At 38.0% G+C, this 18,018-nt stretch overlaps 1 protein-coding gene across 1 annotated transcript; it reads right to left on the bottom strand.

Annotated features, from left to right (window-relative positions):
• Nucleotides 1-682: 682 nt before the first annotated feature.
• On the bottom strand, nt 683-17,717 carry ttc41 (tetratricopeptide repeat domain 41). Its single transcript, XM_049473288.1, has 16 exons — nt 16,999-17,717; nt 15,340-15,440; nt 14,979-15,168; nt 13,073-13,284; nt 11,784-11,947; nt 9,775-10,243; nt 8,717-8,974; nt 7,972-8,143; nt 7,265-7,398; nt 6,443-6,570; nt 5,610-5,793; nt 5,316-5,466; nt 4,032-4,184; nt 2,883-3,019; nt 2,496-2,619; nt 683-1,583 (listed from the first exon to the last, which is right to left on the bottom strand). Exons 1-16 carry the CDS (start codon nt 17,712-17,714, stop codon nt 1,181-1,183), a joined length of 3,696 nt encoding a protein of 1,231 aa, XP_049329245.1. The 5' UTR covers nt 17,715-17,717; the 3' UTR covers nt 683-1,180.
• Between the last annotated feature and the right edge of the window lie 301 nt (nt 17,718-18,018).

Below are 18,018 nucleotides of genomic sequence, written 5' to 3'. Positions count from 1 at the left end.
GAGAGAAATAGCTTCCTTTTATTAATTAAATTAATTACATTTTATTAAATTAAATGGATTGGCCAATCTGTCATAACATTTTTGAAATGTAGTATTTTTTCTGCAAAGAGCAGGGGTTTAAAAATCTAAATTTACACAATTAAATTTGGCCATATATGTATAAAAACTGTATAACCCAGCAACACTAGTTTATTGCAGATATTACAGTCAAACCTCTAAAATCCACTGATTTTGTCTATTCGCATAGTGTAAAACATGCTGTCAGTGACTGAAATAAATATATATTTATTTTTATTGCTACTTTTATGAAATATTTATGGTTCCTGACCGGCAAACTCCTGTCGGATGATCTTAAAAGTATTCAATGATGTCTCTTCTTCAGTCTCTCACTTCTCCATCACGCACCTACAGTGCATGCAGAATCTATCAGAGTACTTTAAGGCAGTGTAAAATAGTCCAGCGCCCTCTAGAGCTCAGAACCAGCATCAGCAGTAACTACACAATAATCCGCCCAGCAGAGGGCGCTGCGCCTCTTTTACCAATACAAAACAGTTTATTTTACAACAATAACCAATTCTGCATCTAAATATTAAAATTTATGCAATAAACAGGTTATTAAATTGTATTTTTTTATATATTTTGCATTCAAATACAGCACCAGTTAAAAGTTTGGACACACTACTTCTTATTCAATGTTTTCTTTATTTCATTAATTTAAGTCATTTATTTCTCTATTGTAGATTCAAATATTAAAGACATGAAAGTAATTTAGGGACACATAAGGAATTATGGACTAAACAAAAAAGGTGTTCAGCCTCCACAATCCCCTGATCTAAACCCAAGATGATGAAAAAAATACTTTAGGTGACTTTACTCTACCTCATGAAGCCAATGAGTGTGCAAATCTCGTTACATTTACAATTTTAAAAAATCATAAAAAGAAAGAAAACACATTAAATGTGTATCTAGTACTGTATGCAGTATATATATATAAATATTTTTTGTTTAGAGTCTGTAAAAAATGTAATAGGTCATTATAAATCATAAAATAAATGCTAAATATTTGGTCTAAACTATATACAAAATTGCCCGAAATTTGTCAAACTGCACACCAATCAGTTAATTGCATCATTGAATCAGATTTTAAATCATGTGAATAAACAAGAAATGCAATGCAGTCCTAACGTGCTGATTTCCTGTAAACATACATTCCCATTTGTCTATTCAGTGCCTTCACTGCTTCCTCCTGGACACGGCAGCGGTCAGGCCTCTTATCAGACCCCTCCTTAGATGAGATTTTCCTGGACCCACACACCTCTTCTCTGGGTACCAGAGTCCTGATATCACTCTGAGGCCCGAACACACTGGTCTGAAATGTTGTCCAGGGCCGGGTGAGGGTTTTCTCTATGTTCTGCTTTGGCTCCAGAGGTGCTGTGGCAGGTCCAGGTTGTGTAGAGGTCAGTCTAGACTGATGAAGCAGGGGGGATTTAGTGAGGAGTCTACTGGTTAAACAAGCTCTTGATCTGGAAGCTGCTGGGGTGTCCAGTCGCTTCTTAACTACTGAAATATCTGTGTTAAAGACACTGAGAAAAAGACAAGAAATGAAAAATTAATATTTCTTACTTTTAATTTAAGTTATGGAACATTAAAACTCTAAAAGTTCACCAAACATGGCTCCGCTGATAAGCTACATTTGTTGGTAATAGATGAATTATGTAAATTAGATACATTTAGGTCCAAAAATAATTGGACAGTGACTCAATTATTATGATTTGAGCTGAGATGCAACTAAAGTGTAGACTTTCTGGTCTAATTCGAGGGGCTGAATAATAATATTCTATAAAGCATTAGAAATTTACAACCATTTTTATCCAAAGCCTCCTCATTTCAGGGGCTCAAAAGTAATTGGACACATGCATTTCACTCACTTAAGACAAAATAAAAGGTAGAAAGACCCACTGACCAAGAACAACTGAAGACAGCTGCAGTAAAGGCTTAACAAAGTATCATAAGGGAGGAAAACCCAGTGTTTGGTGAACATATCCATGAGTTCCAGACTTCTGGCAGTCATTGCCTGCAAATGATTCTAAATAGAGTATTAAAAATGAACGAAAATTTGATTTATGGTAAAATCATCATTTGTCCAATCCAGTGTGGTGCAATGCAGAGTCCAAATCATGAAGTTTGGGGATAGAAAGAGAAGACAAATATATATTTCACCTTGCAATATGGAACATTTCTGAATATGACAGCCCCACATATTTTTCAGTCAAAGTTGAAGACAGTAAACAAGAATAAAAACTTTTCTTTGGCAACTTAAAATAAAAAAATTTCTTTGGCAACTTAATTTCATTTCTTAATATACATTCATTCCTATATTTCAGACCTACAAAAGCTTTTACCATGTTATAATGGTTCTATTACATCTAGCAACAAGTTCAGTACTTACAACAGCATATAGTACAATCAATATAATACATAATGAATGGGTTTACTGTTGCCTGTGTCTGGAGAGTGGGTGGCCAGCGTTGAGAAGGTGAGTCAGGTCAGTAGCTCTCTGCAGTAAACTCAGAGCTTCTCTCCTTTCAGCCGCACAGGAGCTCTGCATTAACACTTTACCTGGAGAAAGAACAAGGTCAGTGAACCACTGGAGGCAACATAAGTCTGCAAAACTGTATTCTTTGTTTTTTCACATTGCATTGCATTGCCACAGCCAATCCCGGCCACTATTCCCATATATTATAATCAATCTCTCCGGGTAATAATAAAAAAATTAAATACTTAGAACAATATATGTTTTTTTAACAATATGCTGCATTGTATCCAGTTAAAATCACTTGGCTTTGTAGCATATAACCACACCAGCCCCTTTTTTCACTCACCGAGTTTAAGCAGAGTGTTGGTGAGGTCCTGCAGCATGGGCCTGGACAGGAAGGAGGTCATCCCCCAGCTCTTAATCACTCTTTCTCTGACATGGATGACATGACGAAACAATTCAGTGGCCTTCCTCTGAGTCCAGCTACAGGAAAACATGAAAAAAGATCATTTTACAACATTCTACATAGATATATATATATACAGCTCTGGAAAAATGGGATCACTTAAAAACGATTGTTTTTGTTCATTTTACCAAATAAAAAAAAACTCTGGAATATAATTAAGAGGAAGATGGATGATCAAAAGCCATCAAACCAAACTGAACTGCTTGAGTTTTTTCACCAGGAGTGCAGGCATAAAGTTATCCAAAAGCAGTGTGTAAGACTGGTGGAGGAGAACATGCCAATATGCATGAAAACTGTGATACAAAATCAGGGTTATTTCACCAAATATTGATTTCTGAACTCTTAAAACTTTATGAATATGAACTTGTTTTCTTTGCATTATTTGAGGTCTGAAAGCTCTGCATCGTTTTTGTTATTTCAGCCATTTCTCATTTTCTGCAGATAAATGCTCTAAATGACAATAATTTTATTTTGAATTTAGGAGAAATGTTGTTTGTAGTTTATAGAATAATGTTCCTTTTACTCAAACATAAACCTATAGACAGCAAAATCAGAGTCTCAGTTTTCCAACCAATTAAAACAGAGCACAATTACAAAACTACCTTTTTAACTCTTAAGGATGATGACAAACAGTCATATACAATGAAATCATAAAATAAAAATGAATAATAGATAAATAGAACAGAACAATATTAGAATGAAATGTATTAATATAATTATAAATAACAACATATAGGGTCCAATGCCTCTGTATGTAAGCCCATACTTCAACACTATCAAATTTACATTGCTATCATAATTAGCATCAGTTGTATAGGGCCCAAAATAGAACCCTGTGGAAATAAATATAAATATTTAAAACATTTTAATAAATATTTGAATTTTATAGTATTAATGAAATATTTTATATATCAGTGTTTTTCAGTCTGTGTCCAGATGAAGCTCCATGATCTAATCCCATTTTTTGTAAACTGTTAGCAGTGGGATAAGTAACACTGATGTATGCATATAATCTCCTGGATCTCTCACTCTTTGTCAGTGTGGTTGCTGTCAGACCAAATGTCGGCCAGCTGCTCCTCCACTGCTGCAACCAGGGGATGTTCAGTGCCATACCAGCGCCTCCTACTGGCCAAAACCGCCTCCACACAGCTCTCAGCTGCACTCAGCTCGCCAACAGCAAATCTGCACATAAAAAACATTTATACCTCATAAATTCCAAACATTTATCTATAATATGTTGATTTTTTTCTTCCAACATAAAATCTTTAAATGTTTGAAAGCACTATTTCTGTTTTGTACTAGGGGACCCTTTGTCAAATTAGATGTTGTTAGATTTAGATTAGATTATTGTCTTCAGACCACACGTTTTTTAAATTCAAAATAAGTGTCTCTATAGAGCGTTTACACTAAACAGATTTGGGATCCAATAATAAATTACTATTAAATTACTATAGTTATTATTATTTATCTATTCATTTTATTATTGTTATTATTCTTTATTTTGTGTATAATTGTATGACTATTGGGATTTAATTTCGTTTTTATTATTATTATTATTATTATTATTTTGTAGTTATCATCAGCCCTGCTTTTGCTTTATTATTATTTTTCCCCCTTTTTTCTTCCTTTTCTGGGTGTGTTTGGGTTATAATTTCTCTCTGTTATGTACAATTTTGTCTTTTGAACTTATTATGAAACAAAAATGTGACTAAATCAAATATAAAAACATTATTCAAAATAAGTGTTAGTTTGTTTAATTTTAACAAAAATGCAAACTTAAATGTGTCACGTTATATGTGTGTTTTCTAATTTAATATGTTAAATCCAGCAATAATTATTGGTTTCCAGGCATAGACCTTCTTTAACACTTTAACACGCTGTCCACATACTTTCATTTGGGTTAAGGTTAGGACTTTGGGTAGTTTTAAATAAAAGTAAAACTTTTTGTAAAAGCTTAAAGCTAGCCTGCTTTATTTTTTTTTCACAAACCCTCTGATGTGCCGGAACAGCCGGCAGCATCCATGTTTCAATGATGGGGTAGTCTAAAATTGTCTAGAGCAGTCTTCTTCATAAATTTTGTATCCACTTTGTGTCATGATGCGTCCACCACCATGCTTTACAGTTGGTACAGTGTTCCTGGGCTTGAGTATATAGCAGGCTTGTGCCTTTGGTAGTTGTTCCTGACCATATAATACTACCACTGTTCCTGAATTACAATGGGCTAACAATGACTTACTAATAATGTTACTGTCAGGAATTATTAAAATAAACAGTCTGCAGTTGATCTACGTATTGTTGCATATAATCACGTACTTGTATAGGCCTTGCAGTAAAGTAACAGTAGCTTCAGCACATGGGTGAATGCACTTGAGGCCAGTACTGCTGATTTCCTTTAAAAGTCCAGGAACTGTATACAAACAGCCTCTTTTCAGCTCTATCTGAGACAGAAAACACAGAAACTGCCCTGAAAAAGAACAAACATAAATACAGATGAGCACATCTACACACATATTACTGTAACATCCATAACACAATACACAAACACTATACAAACTGTATATCCACAGTTATGCTTTACTGCAGACTGACAGATCCTGCATCTGCTACCTTTTATCATCCTGATGTTCTCTGAATGAGAAGAACTGGAAACTGTAAGGATGTCTGCTGTTTTTAAGCCTTTACTGCTGTACAGCTCTGCCTCGTCCAGCTGCTGCATGTAGAAATAGAACTTAGCCAGCATGTTCTGCACTTCCAGCAGTGATCTCACGCTGTCTTCATCCAGCTCATCTGCCTGCAACATCAATAACAATATCAGAGGGGCTCCCAGTTGTCCAGCTAAGCATTGCCATCAGCTGCCAGAGCCCTGAGAGGTGGGTAGATGGCACTCTCTCCCTACAACACTCCAAAGGGTGATGTCGATCAGCACAAGGCATCTGTGAGCTAACGTATAAGAACCGCGTCGCTGCGCTTTCCCTTCATGCGCACTGTGATGCTACTTGGCAATGCTGCCTCAGCAGCAGTTCAAAAAGAGGTGGTGACTTTACATGTAGTGGAGGAGCCTTCACCTTACTTTACTATTGATAGGGGGAGTCCTAATGAGTGGGTTGGGTAATTGGCCAAGTAAATTGGGGAGAAAATGGGAACAAATCTCAAATTTAATCTAAAAATTATTTAAAAAAATACACAATATCAGAAAGATTTCTGAAATGTGTTGTGGGAGAAAACCTTTATAGTTACAGACAAAATGTGGCCTATGGTGCTCATTCAAATTTGAGGGTGACAAATTTAAAAACATAAAGCATAGAAATTCTAAGTATTAGTATTAGTAAAAACTAATGGTTGAAACACTATTCTTCCAAAACACAGTCTCACCTGTCTCACCTGTCTGTATATGTCCATGTACAATTTTAATATATTGCAAAACAAATAGAAAATCTCACCTGTTGAAGGACAGTTTCTGCTTCTGACAGTATTTTCCCAGCTTCTTCAGGCTTTCCCAAACCGAGCAGAAGGTCAAAGGAGAAAAGGGCTAACTTAACCCTACTGCCAAGATCTCGCTTACCACAACCTAAGATCAAATAGAAAACAATGTTCCATCAGTAGTATCTTCAGTAGATCAAATAATACCAACTTAAGTCATGATTTTGAATTAACTTAATCTTATTAATTTGGTTAGAAAATAAATAAATAATTAAATAAATAACTATTGAAAAGGGCCTACTCTTACAGTGGTGCCACAACAGTCCCTAGAGTGAAGCTTTTTGGACTAAAGACCATTTATATAAAGGTGTCCTATCACTAAAATCAACTTTTTCTTGTACTTTGTGAAATACAGTAGGTCTCTCTGAGTTGTATATAACGAGTCGATTTCTTTCTTTCTGGACCTGGACTACGCACCTCTGTGTGTAAGTAACTATAGGTTAAAATAGGTTTACTCTAAGACTAGATCAAAGGCTGAACTGCACTTAGCAGAGCATTACACATGTTGTAAAAATTAAAAAATGTCTTTATTTTAAATGTTTCAAACTGTTGTCCGTCTTGCATGTGTCACAGTGCTGTTAGCCAATCAAAGGGCGATTGATATGTTTGCATATATGAATATGCATGAGCAAAAGTCAAAATCCTATCGTTTCTCCCCCTCCACTCCTCCACAGGACTAAAGTAGCGTTATACCGGATCATCTGAGCACTTTTTTTTTACTTACATAAATACATTTTAAATTATTTAAATAAAAGTGACAACATCTCTGACTCTGTTCTGACCATTCAGTACAGTTGGTCTCTGGAGTGAAGAGACGGGGTCATACTCTCTTTGGCTCAGCAGCGTCCAATAACGAACAAGATCAAGCCTCAGCTGTGGGTACTGCCTCACACTGCTCGACAGGATACACACAGCTCTGTGGAAAATATGGTGATACGTTATCTGTACATGCTGATTAACATCAATGCAGTGTCGAGTATAAAATCTCCTGCTTATCTGACCTTATTTGTCTACCCTGAGTGTAACAGTCATAATACAGTATATTGCTTAAAATACTTTTGTGTACATTGTGGTAGATTTTCTTTTAAGAATGTAATGATTTACTACACCGTATACAGTGCCAGGGACAACTGATGACACCTTTTTAGTAAATGTCTTTATGTTTCCTGTCCATTACAAAACTGCTTCAGCTCAGTAAGAACTACACAAAAAAGTCCTCACAATGAATAAGCAGATGTCCCAAGTCTCGCGGAAGTCTACCGCATATCAATAACGGCTCCCTGATGCCCGCAAGTCAGATAAAATCTCCCAGAATCTTGAACGAGTGGCCCAAGATTGAAAACAAATGCTCACTTAGGCAACACAGACTTACTTATCCAATTGTTTTCTCTAAAAAGCTAATTACATTATTTTCTTCAGTTCTTTAAAGCATTGTTTAGTTATTGTCTAAATATTTAATGTAATAAAAATAAATTAACTTAAGCCTTACTCTGGGTCAGAGAGGACACTATATAGCTCCTTAAAGGAGCCAGTTTGTGCCAGATGCCAGGGTAGTTCCTCCAGCTTCCTTAGCCAGCCACAAAGTCCCTTACTGCGCTTTTGGAAGAACTCAGCAATGATATGATGGAAGTCGCTCCGGCTTTTCTGTTTGTCTGCAACACCTGAATACACATGAAAAGAGCATAATACATAAAATACCACAGTTTCTACGGCATATAAACTTGTACGCTTGAAGCTAAAGTCTGCAGGTTTTTAATACATTTATTTCTGTTACTTATCCCATTTTCTCCACAATTTACATGGCCAATTATCCAACCCACTTATTAGAAGTCACCCTAACACTAATAATGCCCCAACACTAGGAGGGTAAAGACTAGCCCATGCCTCTTCTAATACATGTGAAGCCAACCACCACCTCTTTTCGAACTGAGTAGCCAGTGTGCTCGGAAGAAAAGCGCAACGACTCGGTTCTGATACATCAGCTCACAGATGCCTTGTGCTTATCGACATCACCCATTGAAATAATGTGGGGAAAGAGAGTGATCTACCCACCCAGAGAGAGCAAGCCCAATTGTACTCTCTCAGGGCTCCAGCAGCCAAGGTCAAACTACAGATTTGGTAACTTCTAACAAGTGTTCAAACTAGAGTACAGAAATATATAGCCAACAAAACCAACATATTAATCTTTTTTCTTGGACAATTACAGTATGTTGGCATCATGGATCTATACTTACCCAGCAACAGCAGGTCTATAGCCTGGCTAAGGGACTGATGGTTAAAACACAGGCAGCCGTTTGGCTTCTCCTGGACCCATGGCCCAAAGGCAGTGAGTAACTGAGCCCACTCCAGAGTCCGGATTCCTGAAGACCCACAATGACCCAACTCCTCCAAGAGAGCCAGTACCTCTGCCTGAGTCAGCCCAGAGCGAGAGACATGAATCAGGCAGAGTGCATCCCACACCCATCCTCTCAGCTCCAGAGGAGATGAAACTGCTGTGATCAGAGCAGGAGGACAGCAGAGGTCAGTGTTCAACAAACAGTGTTTTTCACATGATAAAGAGTCAGTTTTACTGGAAAACTTAAAACCTCACAAATGCATTATTGCATTATTATCTGTTATTATGGAGCTTTGTGGGGCATAATGGGGGCATAGTCTTCCATTAATTTCTAGACACAGTATCCAAATGATAAAAACAGCATTAGAACTTCAAATATGGAAAGAAATTAACCATAACCAAATAATCATTTAAAGTGATGTAAAAGGTTGGGATGTAAATAATAATAGTAAATCTCAAAATATGTTTTCCTGTTAGACTGTTTCACCTTATTTTACAATTTTTCCATCTCCACTAATATTGAAAATAACTTTCTAATGTTTGAGATAATTTACTGTCATGCCAAAAGTTCCATGTCCCATGACTTTTGTCCTGAATTGAATGTGGATGTGATTCAGATGTGACTTCTGAAGGGGGATGAATACTTTTTTAGATGTTTATTTGATACAAATTTTGAAAACCATGTATCATTTTCATTCCACTTCACAATTGGGTGCTACTTTGTGTTTATCTATTACTTGAATCTTAATTGAATACATTTTAGCTTGTGGTTGTAAGGTGAGAAAATGTGGAAAAGTTCAAGGGGTATGAATTCTTTTGCAAGCCACCGAATATTACCTCAGAAGAAAAGTAATACTGAAGTGCCTCCTTCCATTTATGCAAGAATTATTCTACAAAATATATACATTTCTAATTTTGATGAACACAGGTGTAAAACATTTTAAAACAAAGTCTTACCAGGTTTTGGTGCAACAACGTTTGCTTCTTGCCTCTTGTTGCTGAGTACAGGATCTTCAGCAGGTCTGCTGTAATCTTTCACCCAGCGACAAATGACCTTCTCCCACAACTGTGAGACTGAATCTACCTCCAGATATTCTTCTATTAGCTCGTTTTCCTCCTTTTCATCCCTTTGCATCCCACATGTCCGTAGCTCACTGCCCAGAACAGCGAGGAAGACAGGGAGTCGACATATCTTCCTCCTGATGATTTTCTGCAGGAGTGAGGTGGACAGCTCTTTGCAGTGTAAGGCCAAGTGGCGATATAAGATGCTACACTGGATGCTGGGGTCAGAAATTCCAGGGCAGGTGAAGACCTGAATGTCTGACCTGTTTGTGAGGCTTTTGTAAGTGAGGTCACTTGTGGTGGTGGTAACTATCAGTTTGCACAGGGATGGGAGAGCAACTGGCAACCATCTCATTTCCTTTACCTGAAACAAACAAGAACTGAATCAAGTGTCAGGGAATGACAAGCCTTCTTTGAGGAAGCTGGATCTTCCAACAGTGCAAGCATCCTCAAGCATGTCTTAAAATCCAGCGAGGCTTAGTTTTAGAAGAAGTACTGGAAGATTCTGGAGTGACTTAGAGCTGCCAGACTTAAACTCCATAGATAATGTTTGGTAGGATTTGAAGAAGGCAGATAAAAGGGGACTCTACTAAGCACTATAGAAGTTTGTCATGAAGGGTTTGAATGGCAAGAAGGTCATGGGGGGGGGGGGGCAACCACACCCCTTGTGCCTCCAAGGTTGAAAATGCATCATAAAAAATGCCCTCTCGAAACTAAGTGGCCTATTGGCTGCTCTTCTTGTAGGAAAAATGTATCATGTGTCCACTAGGATGCCACTTTTTAAAATAAAATGATCAAACCTCTAGATCATAAGATTTGTATACAGTGCCGTCCATGTCACCTTCTTTTTGGGTTGAATTTAGAGAAATCAATAATCAAAGTTATGTTAGTTGGGTTGAGCTGTTAAAATTTTCCTGGAAAGTTGAGCTGAAAAGTAACCTAATAAACCCCTCGGAAATGTGCAATAAGGGCTCAATATTTTAAATGGCAACTATATGTGACCTGTTCAGGTTTGCTCCTCAGCCCTTGTGGTCAGTTTAAAATGAATGTTTCTGTGAGGGTATAACACTAAAGTTTTAGGATACATTCACATTACCAGGCTAATGTGACTCAAATCTGATTTTTTTGCTCAATGTGGCTCAAATCTGATTTTTTCACGGCTGTGTGAACATGCCAAATCAGATTTTTTCAAATCAGATTTGAGTCACTTTCATATGTGGTTCTAAATTGGATACGTATCTGATCCATGGACATGCAATATTAATGTGAACAGTCAAATCAGAATCCATGCCTCTTTTTTACGCTGTTACGCATGCGCTACGTGCTTCTCTCTCATACTTACACATCTCTTGGTGCAGCTGTGCAGCTATAGCTGATAAAAACAGCAAAAGCAAACCACCAGGCCTTTTTTCTCCTTCTCGAGCTGAGCATGAACTTCAGACCAGCTGTTTACTGTTTCTCCACTCCAGCAAACGATGTTCCACATATGAGCTGCTAACTCAACCATTTCCCGTTTTAAAGCTAAGAGTCACCTCTCAAATATGAGTTTTTTTGTTTTTGGAGAAGAAGGCGATGGTTATACAGGTATCAATGTGCGCACGTGAGGCGTTTCAGGAACAGATTCATTCACATTACACACAAATACAGATCACTTACATGTGTGATTGTGAATCTCCATGATCTGAGCAATGTGGCTTGTAATGTGAATGTAGCCTTAAGGTCTTAACCTCGTGAGTTGGCTATGTGGCATAAACAAATAATTATTACCATATATTTGACACTACATTTCAAGTCTCTTTCACCAGTATGGAAAATTAAAGTATTACTTAGGTGGAAATAGAAGAACAAATATTGTCGTACAAATAAAGATACATCGAAGGCAGTTTAGAATAAAAAATGGTTACCTCCTGCAGTGACAGGCCGAAAGTGTCTTTTAGAAGGTCCAGTCCATCTATCAAAATAATGCAAGGTCCTAGTTTAGCTGCAGCAATGAAGGCCTGTATCTCTGAAAGCAGAGGCCTAGGTTCAACAAGGCCCTCCAAGCCTTCTGTCCACACAGGCAGGTCACCTTCAAAAACACAAGACATTTTCTTTTGGACTTCTGTCTTGCCATGACTGACTGAAAAATGGTTTTAAATATTGTATGCAATCAGTCATGATCAAGATACAAAAATACATGCAGGGGTTAATGCATTGTATACCTTCAACACTATAAATACAGAACGTTAATTTGTGTATTACATTCTCCTAGAGGACAAAAATTGCCTTTGCTACACCTGTTGTAAACTTGCTTTCTCACCTCACAACTGTGTGTATTGCCCAGGAAAGGATGTCTTTGCATTTTATTTGATTGCATTCAGCAACAAGAGCATTAGTGAGGTCAGGATGTTGGATGTTGGATCACCACCCATCTCATACTCAACTCCCCTTAACTTTAATGACAAAAGTACTTGATGGACCACCATCATTTCAGAGAACATAGAGTTCCACTGCTCCACAGCTCAATGCTGGGGGCTTTATTCAGCTCTAACCCACACCTTGCATTAGCCATGGTGCTAATTTGTTGATTTACAGTATATCTGCTCCTGAGCATCCTATTCTATTAGCAATACTTCTCTACAGGGAGCTTTTTGTAAAAAATATATTTGGATTCATTCATTAGAAGGGATATATAATTTAGATATACAGTGCATTTATTAGCTTTACATCATTAGCTATGCTAGCAGTCGGATTGTTTGATATACAGCTCTGGAAAAAAATAAGAGACTACTTAAAAATGATGAGTTTCTTTGATTTTACCAAAATAAATAAAAAACTTCTGGAAAATAATCAAGAGGAAGATGGTCACAAGCCATCAAACCAAACTGAACTGCTTGATTTTTTGCAACAGGAGTGCCATAAAGTTTTCCAAAAGCAGTGTGTAAGACTAGTGGAGGAGAACATGTCAAGATGTATGAAAACTGTGATTAAAAAACAGGGTTATTTTCTGAACTCTTAAAACTTTATGAATATAAACTTGTTTTCTTTGCATTATTTGAGGCCTGAATCCCTATTTAATGTAACATTTCAATCAAAAAAAGTTCAATCAAAATTCAAGCAGAAAGTGTAACAAATGCCTTATGCAAAGCTAGTAAACCAATATAGACTCAGATCTTGACTGAAACCACTGAATATTAGGTAAAAAGCTGCTTACCATAGACGTTTTTGCGAAGTTCTGCAGTACACTGCCTTAACATTGACCTGATGTCTTTGCTGGACACACTGGTCCCACAGAAATATGGGATGACTGGAACTTTGGGATTTCGGTTCCTGAATTGCTGGAGCCAACGAACTGCCAGCGATGATTTCCCACAACCCCGTTCTCCACTGAGCAACAGAATGGACTTCTCTTGTTCTCTTTTATTACTGTGAGAGAATGGATGTAAGTTGTATATTAACATAGATTCATAAAAAACATAAAGAAAAGACCTAAGACCTAATATACTGCAACTACCCTATCAAAACCTTGGCTAAATACTAACCCTTAGATTTTTATTCATTTTTAACTTATTTTATTATTCATTCTTCCATTTTTGACTCATTATATTGATACTTTAAATATACTTCCACACAGCCAACATGTTTATACTACAGGGGTTGGACAATGAAACTGAAACACCTGTCATTTTAGTGTGTGGGGTTTCATAGCTAAATTGGAGCAGCCTCGTGGCCAATCTTCATTAATTACACATTGCAGAGGACAAATTGTTGGTGCACATCTTGCTGGAGCATCTGTGACCAAGACAGCAAGTCTTTGTGATGTATCAAGAGCCACGGTATCCAGGGTAATGTCAGCATACCACCAAGAAGGACCAACCACATCCAACAGGATAAACTGTGGACGCTGTAAGAGGAAGCTGTCTGAAAGGGATGATGTTCGGGTGCTAACCCGGATTGTATCCAAAAAACATAAAAGCACGGCTGATTAAATCACGGCAGAATTCAATGTTCACCTCAACTCTCCTGTTTCCACCAGAACTGTCCGTCACCTAAATAAATTATTATGGTCTAAAACCAGGTGTTTCAGTTTCATTGTCCAACCCCTGTACTTGGGATTAGATAGCATCATTTTTTTGTTCACTTATTATACTTAGAGGTTAGATCGGGCCCAAAAATTCAGAACCGACCCAGCCCGAGCCGTGCACGTTCTGCCCGAGCCCGAGCCCGACCCGAACCATAAACTGTCATCATAAGACCCGAGCCCGATCCGATCTGCCCCATAAACTGGCTGTTTTCGGGCTGTTTGAATGAGCGAAATATGATCAGAAATATGTTAATTAACACGGTAACATAGAAGCATAGAACTATTATTTAATTAAAATGATTTTTAAGAACAGCTAAACACAGTTCTGCAGGTCAAACGCGGAGGAGTTCACGTGCGAGAGACAGAGAGAGAGAGAGAGAGAGACAGAGAGAGAGAGAGAGAGAGAGAGACAGAGAGAAAGAGAAAGAGAGATTTGCGTGTTCTGGTGTGAGCTACTCACAGGTAAAGGTTCTCTTCTATCTCCTCGTGCTCATATTCTAGTCCCATACATAATTCTGCAGCTCCCTCAGTGTTTTCTGTCGTATTTTGCGGCTAGCGCGAGCGCTTACAACTAACACCGCGGACCGCGAGGTGCCGCCGCGCTTGTGCCGAAACCGACTCTCTGCTGAATCCGACTCCCGCTTCGCGGACAGAATCGGCACAACACCCCTGCTGTAGAACTGCGGTAGTGAAAACAGCGCTTATAAATAAATTATTTTAGTTTCACTTTCAGTTTTCGTTATTTTATTTAAAAATAAAAATATAATTAAAAAACAGACGCCTACATCTAAGACTATTTTCTGGAGCCCAACCCGACCCGGCCCGAGGAATGTGGTGGGAAATCTCGGCCCGGACCGACCCGATTTTGGGTCGGGCCTCGGGTCAGGTCGGGTTCGGGCAGAGAATCTAAGCTCTAATTATACTGAACATTTCCAGTCAAATAATTGTGGAAGCTGAGTAGTCAGTGCATCCCTAATGAGAACCGTCACATACTACACAATTTAAAGTGCTTTATAAAGCAATAAAATCATCTCACCTTATTAACTGAACTGAAGTGTCTGAATACGGTTTGGACTTTGTCTTGTTACAGGGTTGAGTTACAGGGAAGACAAATCTGTTCAGTAGGTCCAGCACCTCTGCCGTTTGCTTTGAGGGCACAAACCCATGATCCAGTGCCTGAATGTAGCTTTCCTGATTCAAAACCTCCAGTGAATCCTGACCTGAACCTGCAGGAAAGGAAATTAAACAGGTCATGTAAAACAGCTGCTTTATCTAAACAGCACTGTGTATGTTTAATAGCTTTAAAAATATGAAATTCAATATTTGCTGACATTCTAAGCAGTGTCAGAGTCATGTGTTCTTTATGGAAAATGCAAAACACTGTTGACAGACTAGACCTGAGAGACAGCAATGCTCTGGAATTTGGTGAAACTGATCTATGATGGTTGTCCAGTCTTTCTTCACCAGCTCTTTCAGCTCCTGTAGGCTTGTGAAGAATCTGTCCCACAGAAGATTGATAAGGAAGTCAATTTTAGCTTATTAAAAGGGAATTCTGGTGTAAAACTGACTTTTGGTGTAGTAAAACATTATAAAGAGTACTAACATTTGTTAAATAGCCCACCCCTGCTCTCCTGCAGCTTTCCGAGATCCAGTAATTTTGTGCTTTTTGCCCAGCACTCTTTACAACAGGTGCTTTGGGGCATCTACTTGCCCCTGCAGATAAATCGCTTTTTACACTGTTCTCCAGGCTCAAAGTAGCTCCACAGCTCCTTGGTAGAATCAGGAGAGCCCTGACATTTAAAAATTCAATAATAACTTTAAAACTGCACCGCCATCACTGTACTGAACATGACTGTGCCTGGAGATTAGGCTATGCTATGTGTTATAAACAGTGAAGTGTAATAAGTTTCTTGTGCACTTTTAAAATTATTAATGCCTCATTTTAAATGCCAGGTCTCTCTGGACTCTACCATTGAGGTGTGGAGCTACTTTGAGCCTGGATAACGGTGTAAAAAGCAATTTATTTGTAGGGGGAAGTGCTGGACAAAATGTACAAAATTTCTGGATCTCGGAAAGCTGCAGGAGAGCGGAGGTGTGCTATTCAACAAAGGTAAGTACTTTTTATCATGTTTTACTGCACCAAAAGTCAATTTTACAATTTTAAGTGATTTAGTGCTCAAGCTGGGTATCAAGCTGATAATGTTGGTCTATTTACACATACATAATTTATGAATAAAAACTTGATTATCTTGTTGTAGGACTTGTGTTTAGAGGTCATTTGCATCCTTTTTCTGCCAGACACATTTTTAATGACAGTTTTGAAAATACTAACACCTTTGTAACACCTCTCCAATCTTTCCAACTATCAATAGAGTTTTAAATAAGTTTTTCCCATATGAATAATTAGGGTGCAAACGTTTTGACACCTTTCAAATATAAATGTGATGCAACCAGTTGTAATCCTGACTACTGCCTGAAATATACCACACTATTCAACTTGCCATGCTCTTGCACCCATTTAATGTCCTCTTTTCAACAGCATAGGAGCCACCTGGGAAACCATAGCAACCACTTGGGATACAGTAGCAAACACTAAGCAACACCTTAGCAGAAGTGCAGTAAATACTTACCAATGCCGCAGCACATAGTTACAAATACCATGGAAACCAGCTAACATAGATTAGCCAATGAAACAATTAGAATTGTTTTAATATTATGTTAAATACTGTATATCTAGCTCTGGAAAAATATAATATAAAGTTTTAAGAGTTCAGAAATCAATATTTGGTGGAATAACCCTGGTTTTCATGCATCTTGGCATGTTCTCCTCCACCAGTCTTACACACTGCTTGTGGATAACTTTATGCTTTCACTCCTGGTGCAAAGGTTCATGCAGTTCAGTTTGGTTTGATGGCTTGTGATCATCCATCTTCCTCTTGATTATATTTCAGAGGTTTTCAATTTGGTAAAATCAAATAAATTCTTCAAAGGAATTCCATCTATTTTAATGTTAAGTAATTTATCTTTAACTCTTGTAGCTCATCTTTCACTCATACCTGACAGGAAGGCAGGTGTTTATGATCCAGCTCTTCATATTCCACATCCTTTGCCTCTCACATTGCCTCTGATTAGATAGGTCCCCTGGAAACAGTGCACCTTCCTCACCTTCCTCATCATCACCCTGAGCAGTGAGGTCTTTAAAATAGAAGAAACAGCGTATGTTTTTGCCCATGAATACAGCCTGGGTGATCTCCAGCTCAGTCAAGCTACAGGTTCGATGCTGTTCTTCCATGACCCAGGGATAACCACCTCGCACAGCATTGTGCAGATATTGCTTCCTCTCATATAAGAGGGATGGTTCCTCTTCTGGCTCTCCCAGTGAAGAGTGTGAGCTTTCAGGAAGACAGCAGTCATAATGTTGCCCAAGAATACAGAAGAATGAAGAGGAAGAGCTAATAAGATCCAAACTGATCTTTAATTGCTGGAGGTGAGAGGAGCTTGTATGGTGTGTCTGAAGGTTGTGATCGCTCTGATTTTCATCATCATCACCACCATTTTCAGTCTGCTGGATGTCTACAGGTCTGAAGCATGTGCCTCTGGCCTGACAAAGAGAATCCAGGTGAGGGAAAACATGTGATCTGAGGTAGGCCAGCTCCTGCTGGAGGTCACCAGGGACATAACAGAGGTATGGTTGCAGCAGAGGTGCCAAGTGGGAGGCAGAGCAACATCTTGATGTTACGCCTTTAACAGATTGTGTATTCCCTCCTGACATCCCTTCAACCTGTGGAGAAAAAAATTAACATATAAATAATTTAACAAGCAAACATTAGCACAGTGTCATTTTACAGACAGACATAGATGACAAATGACATTAACAAATGTCATAAATAATTAAGATAATGTTATTTTATACTAAATAATGAGAGGAGAACTTATCTTACATATCTCACTGCCTTCTACATGTTTCCACATACATCAAAGGATGTAGGTAAAATGTTTTTATTACAAATGTTTGCAGATGTTATACAGTTTTATATCAGAGGCAACAGAGGTGTCAGGAGCATGAGGACAAACAT

Source organism: Astyanax mexicanus, chromosome 2, assembly GCF_023375975.1.
Source record: "Astyanax mexicanus isolate ESR-SI-001 chromosome 2, AstMex3_surface, whole genome shotgun sequence".
NCBI lineage: Eukaryota > Metazoa > Chordata > Actinopteri > Characiformes > Acestrorhamphidae > Astyanax > Astyanax mexicanus.
Note: the sequence above shows the minus strand (reverse complement) of the source record. Positions and strands in the feature narration are given on the sequence as shown.

Coding starts and splice junctions, on each gene's coding strand:
- ttc41 (XM_049473288.1), bottom strand. CDS start 17,714: ATGTCAGGAGGGAATACACAATCTGTTAAAGGCGTAACATCAAGATGT. Junction 13,285..14,978: donor ACTTCAGTTCAGTTAATAAG/GTGAGATGATTT, acceptor ATTCTCTCACAG/TAATAAAAGAGAACAAGAGA. Junction 7,399..7,971: donor AGTGTCCTCTCTGACCCAGA/GTAAGGCTTAAG, acceptor TATTTTCCACAG/AGCTGTGTGTATCCTGTCGA.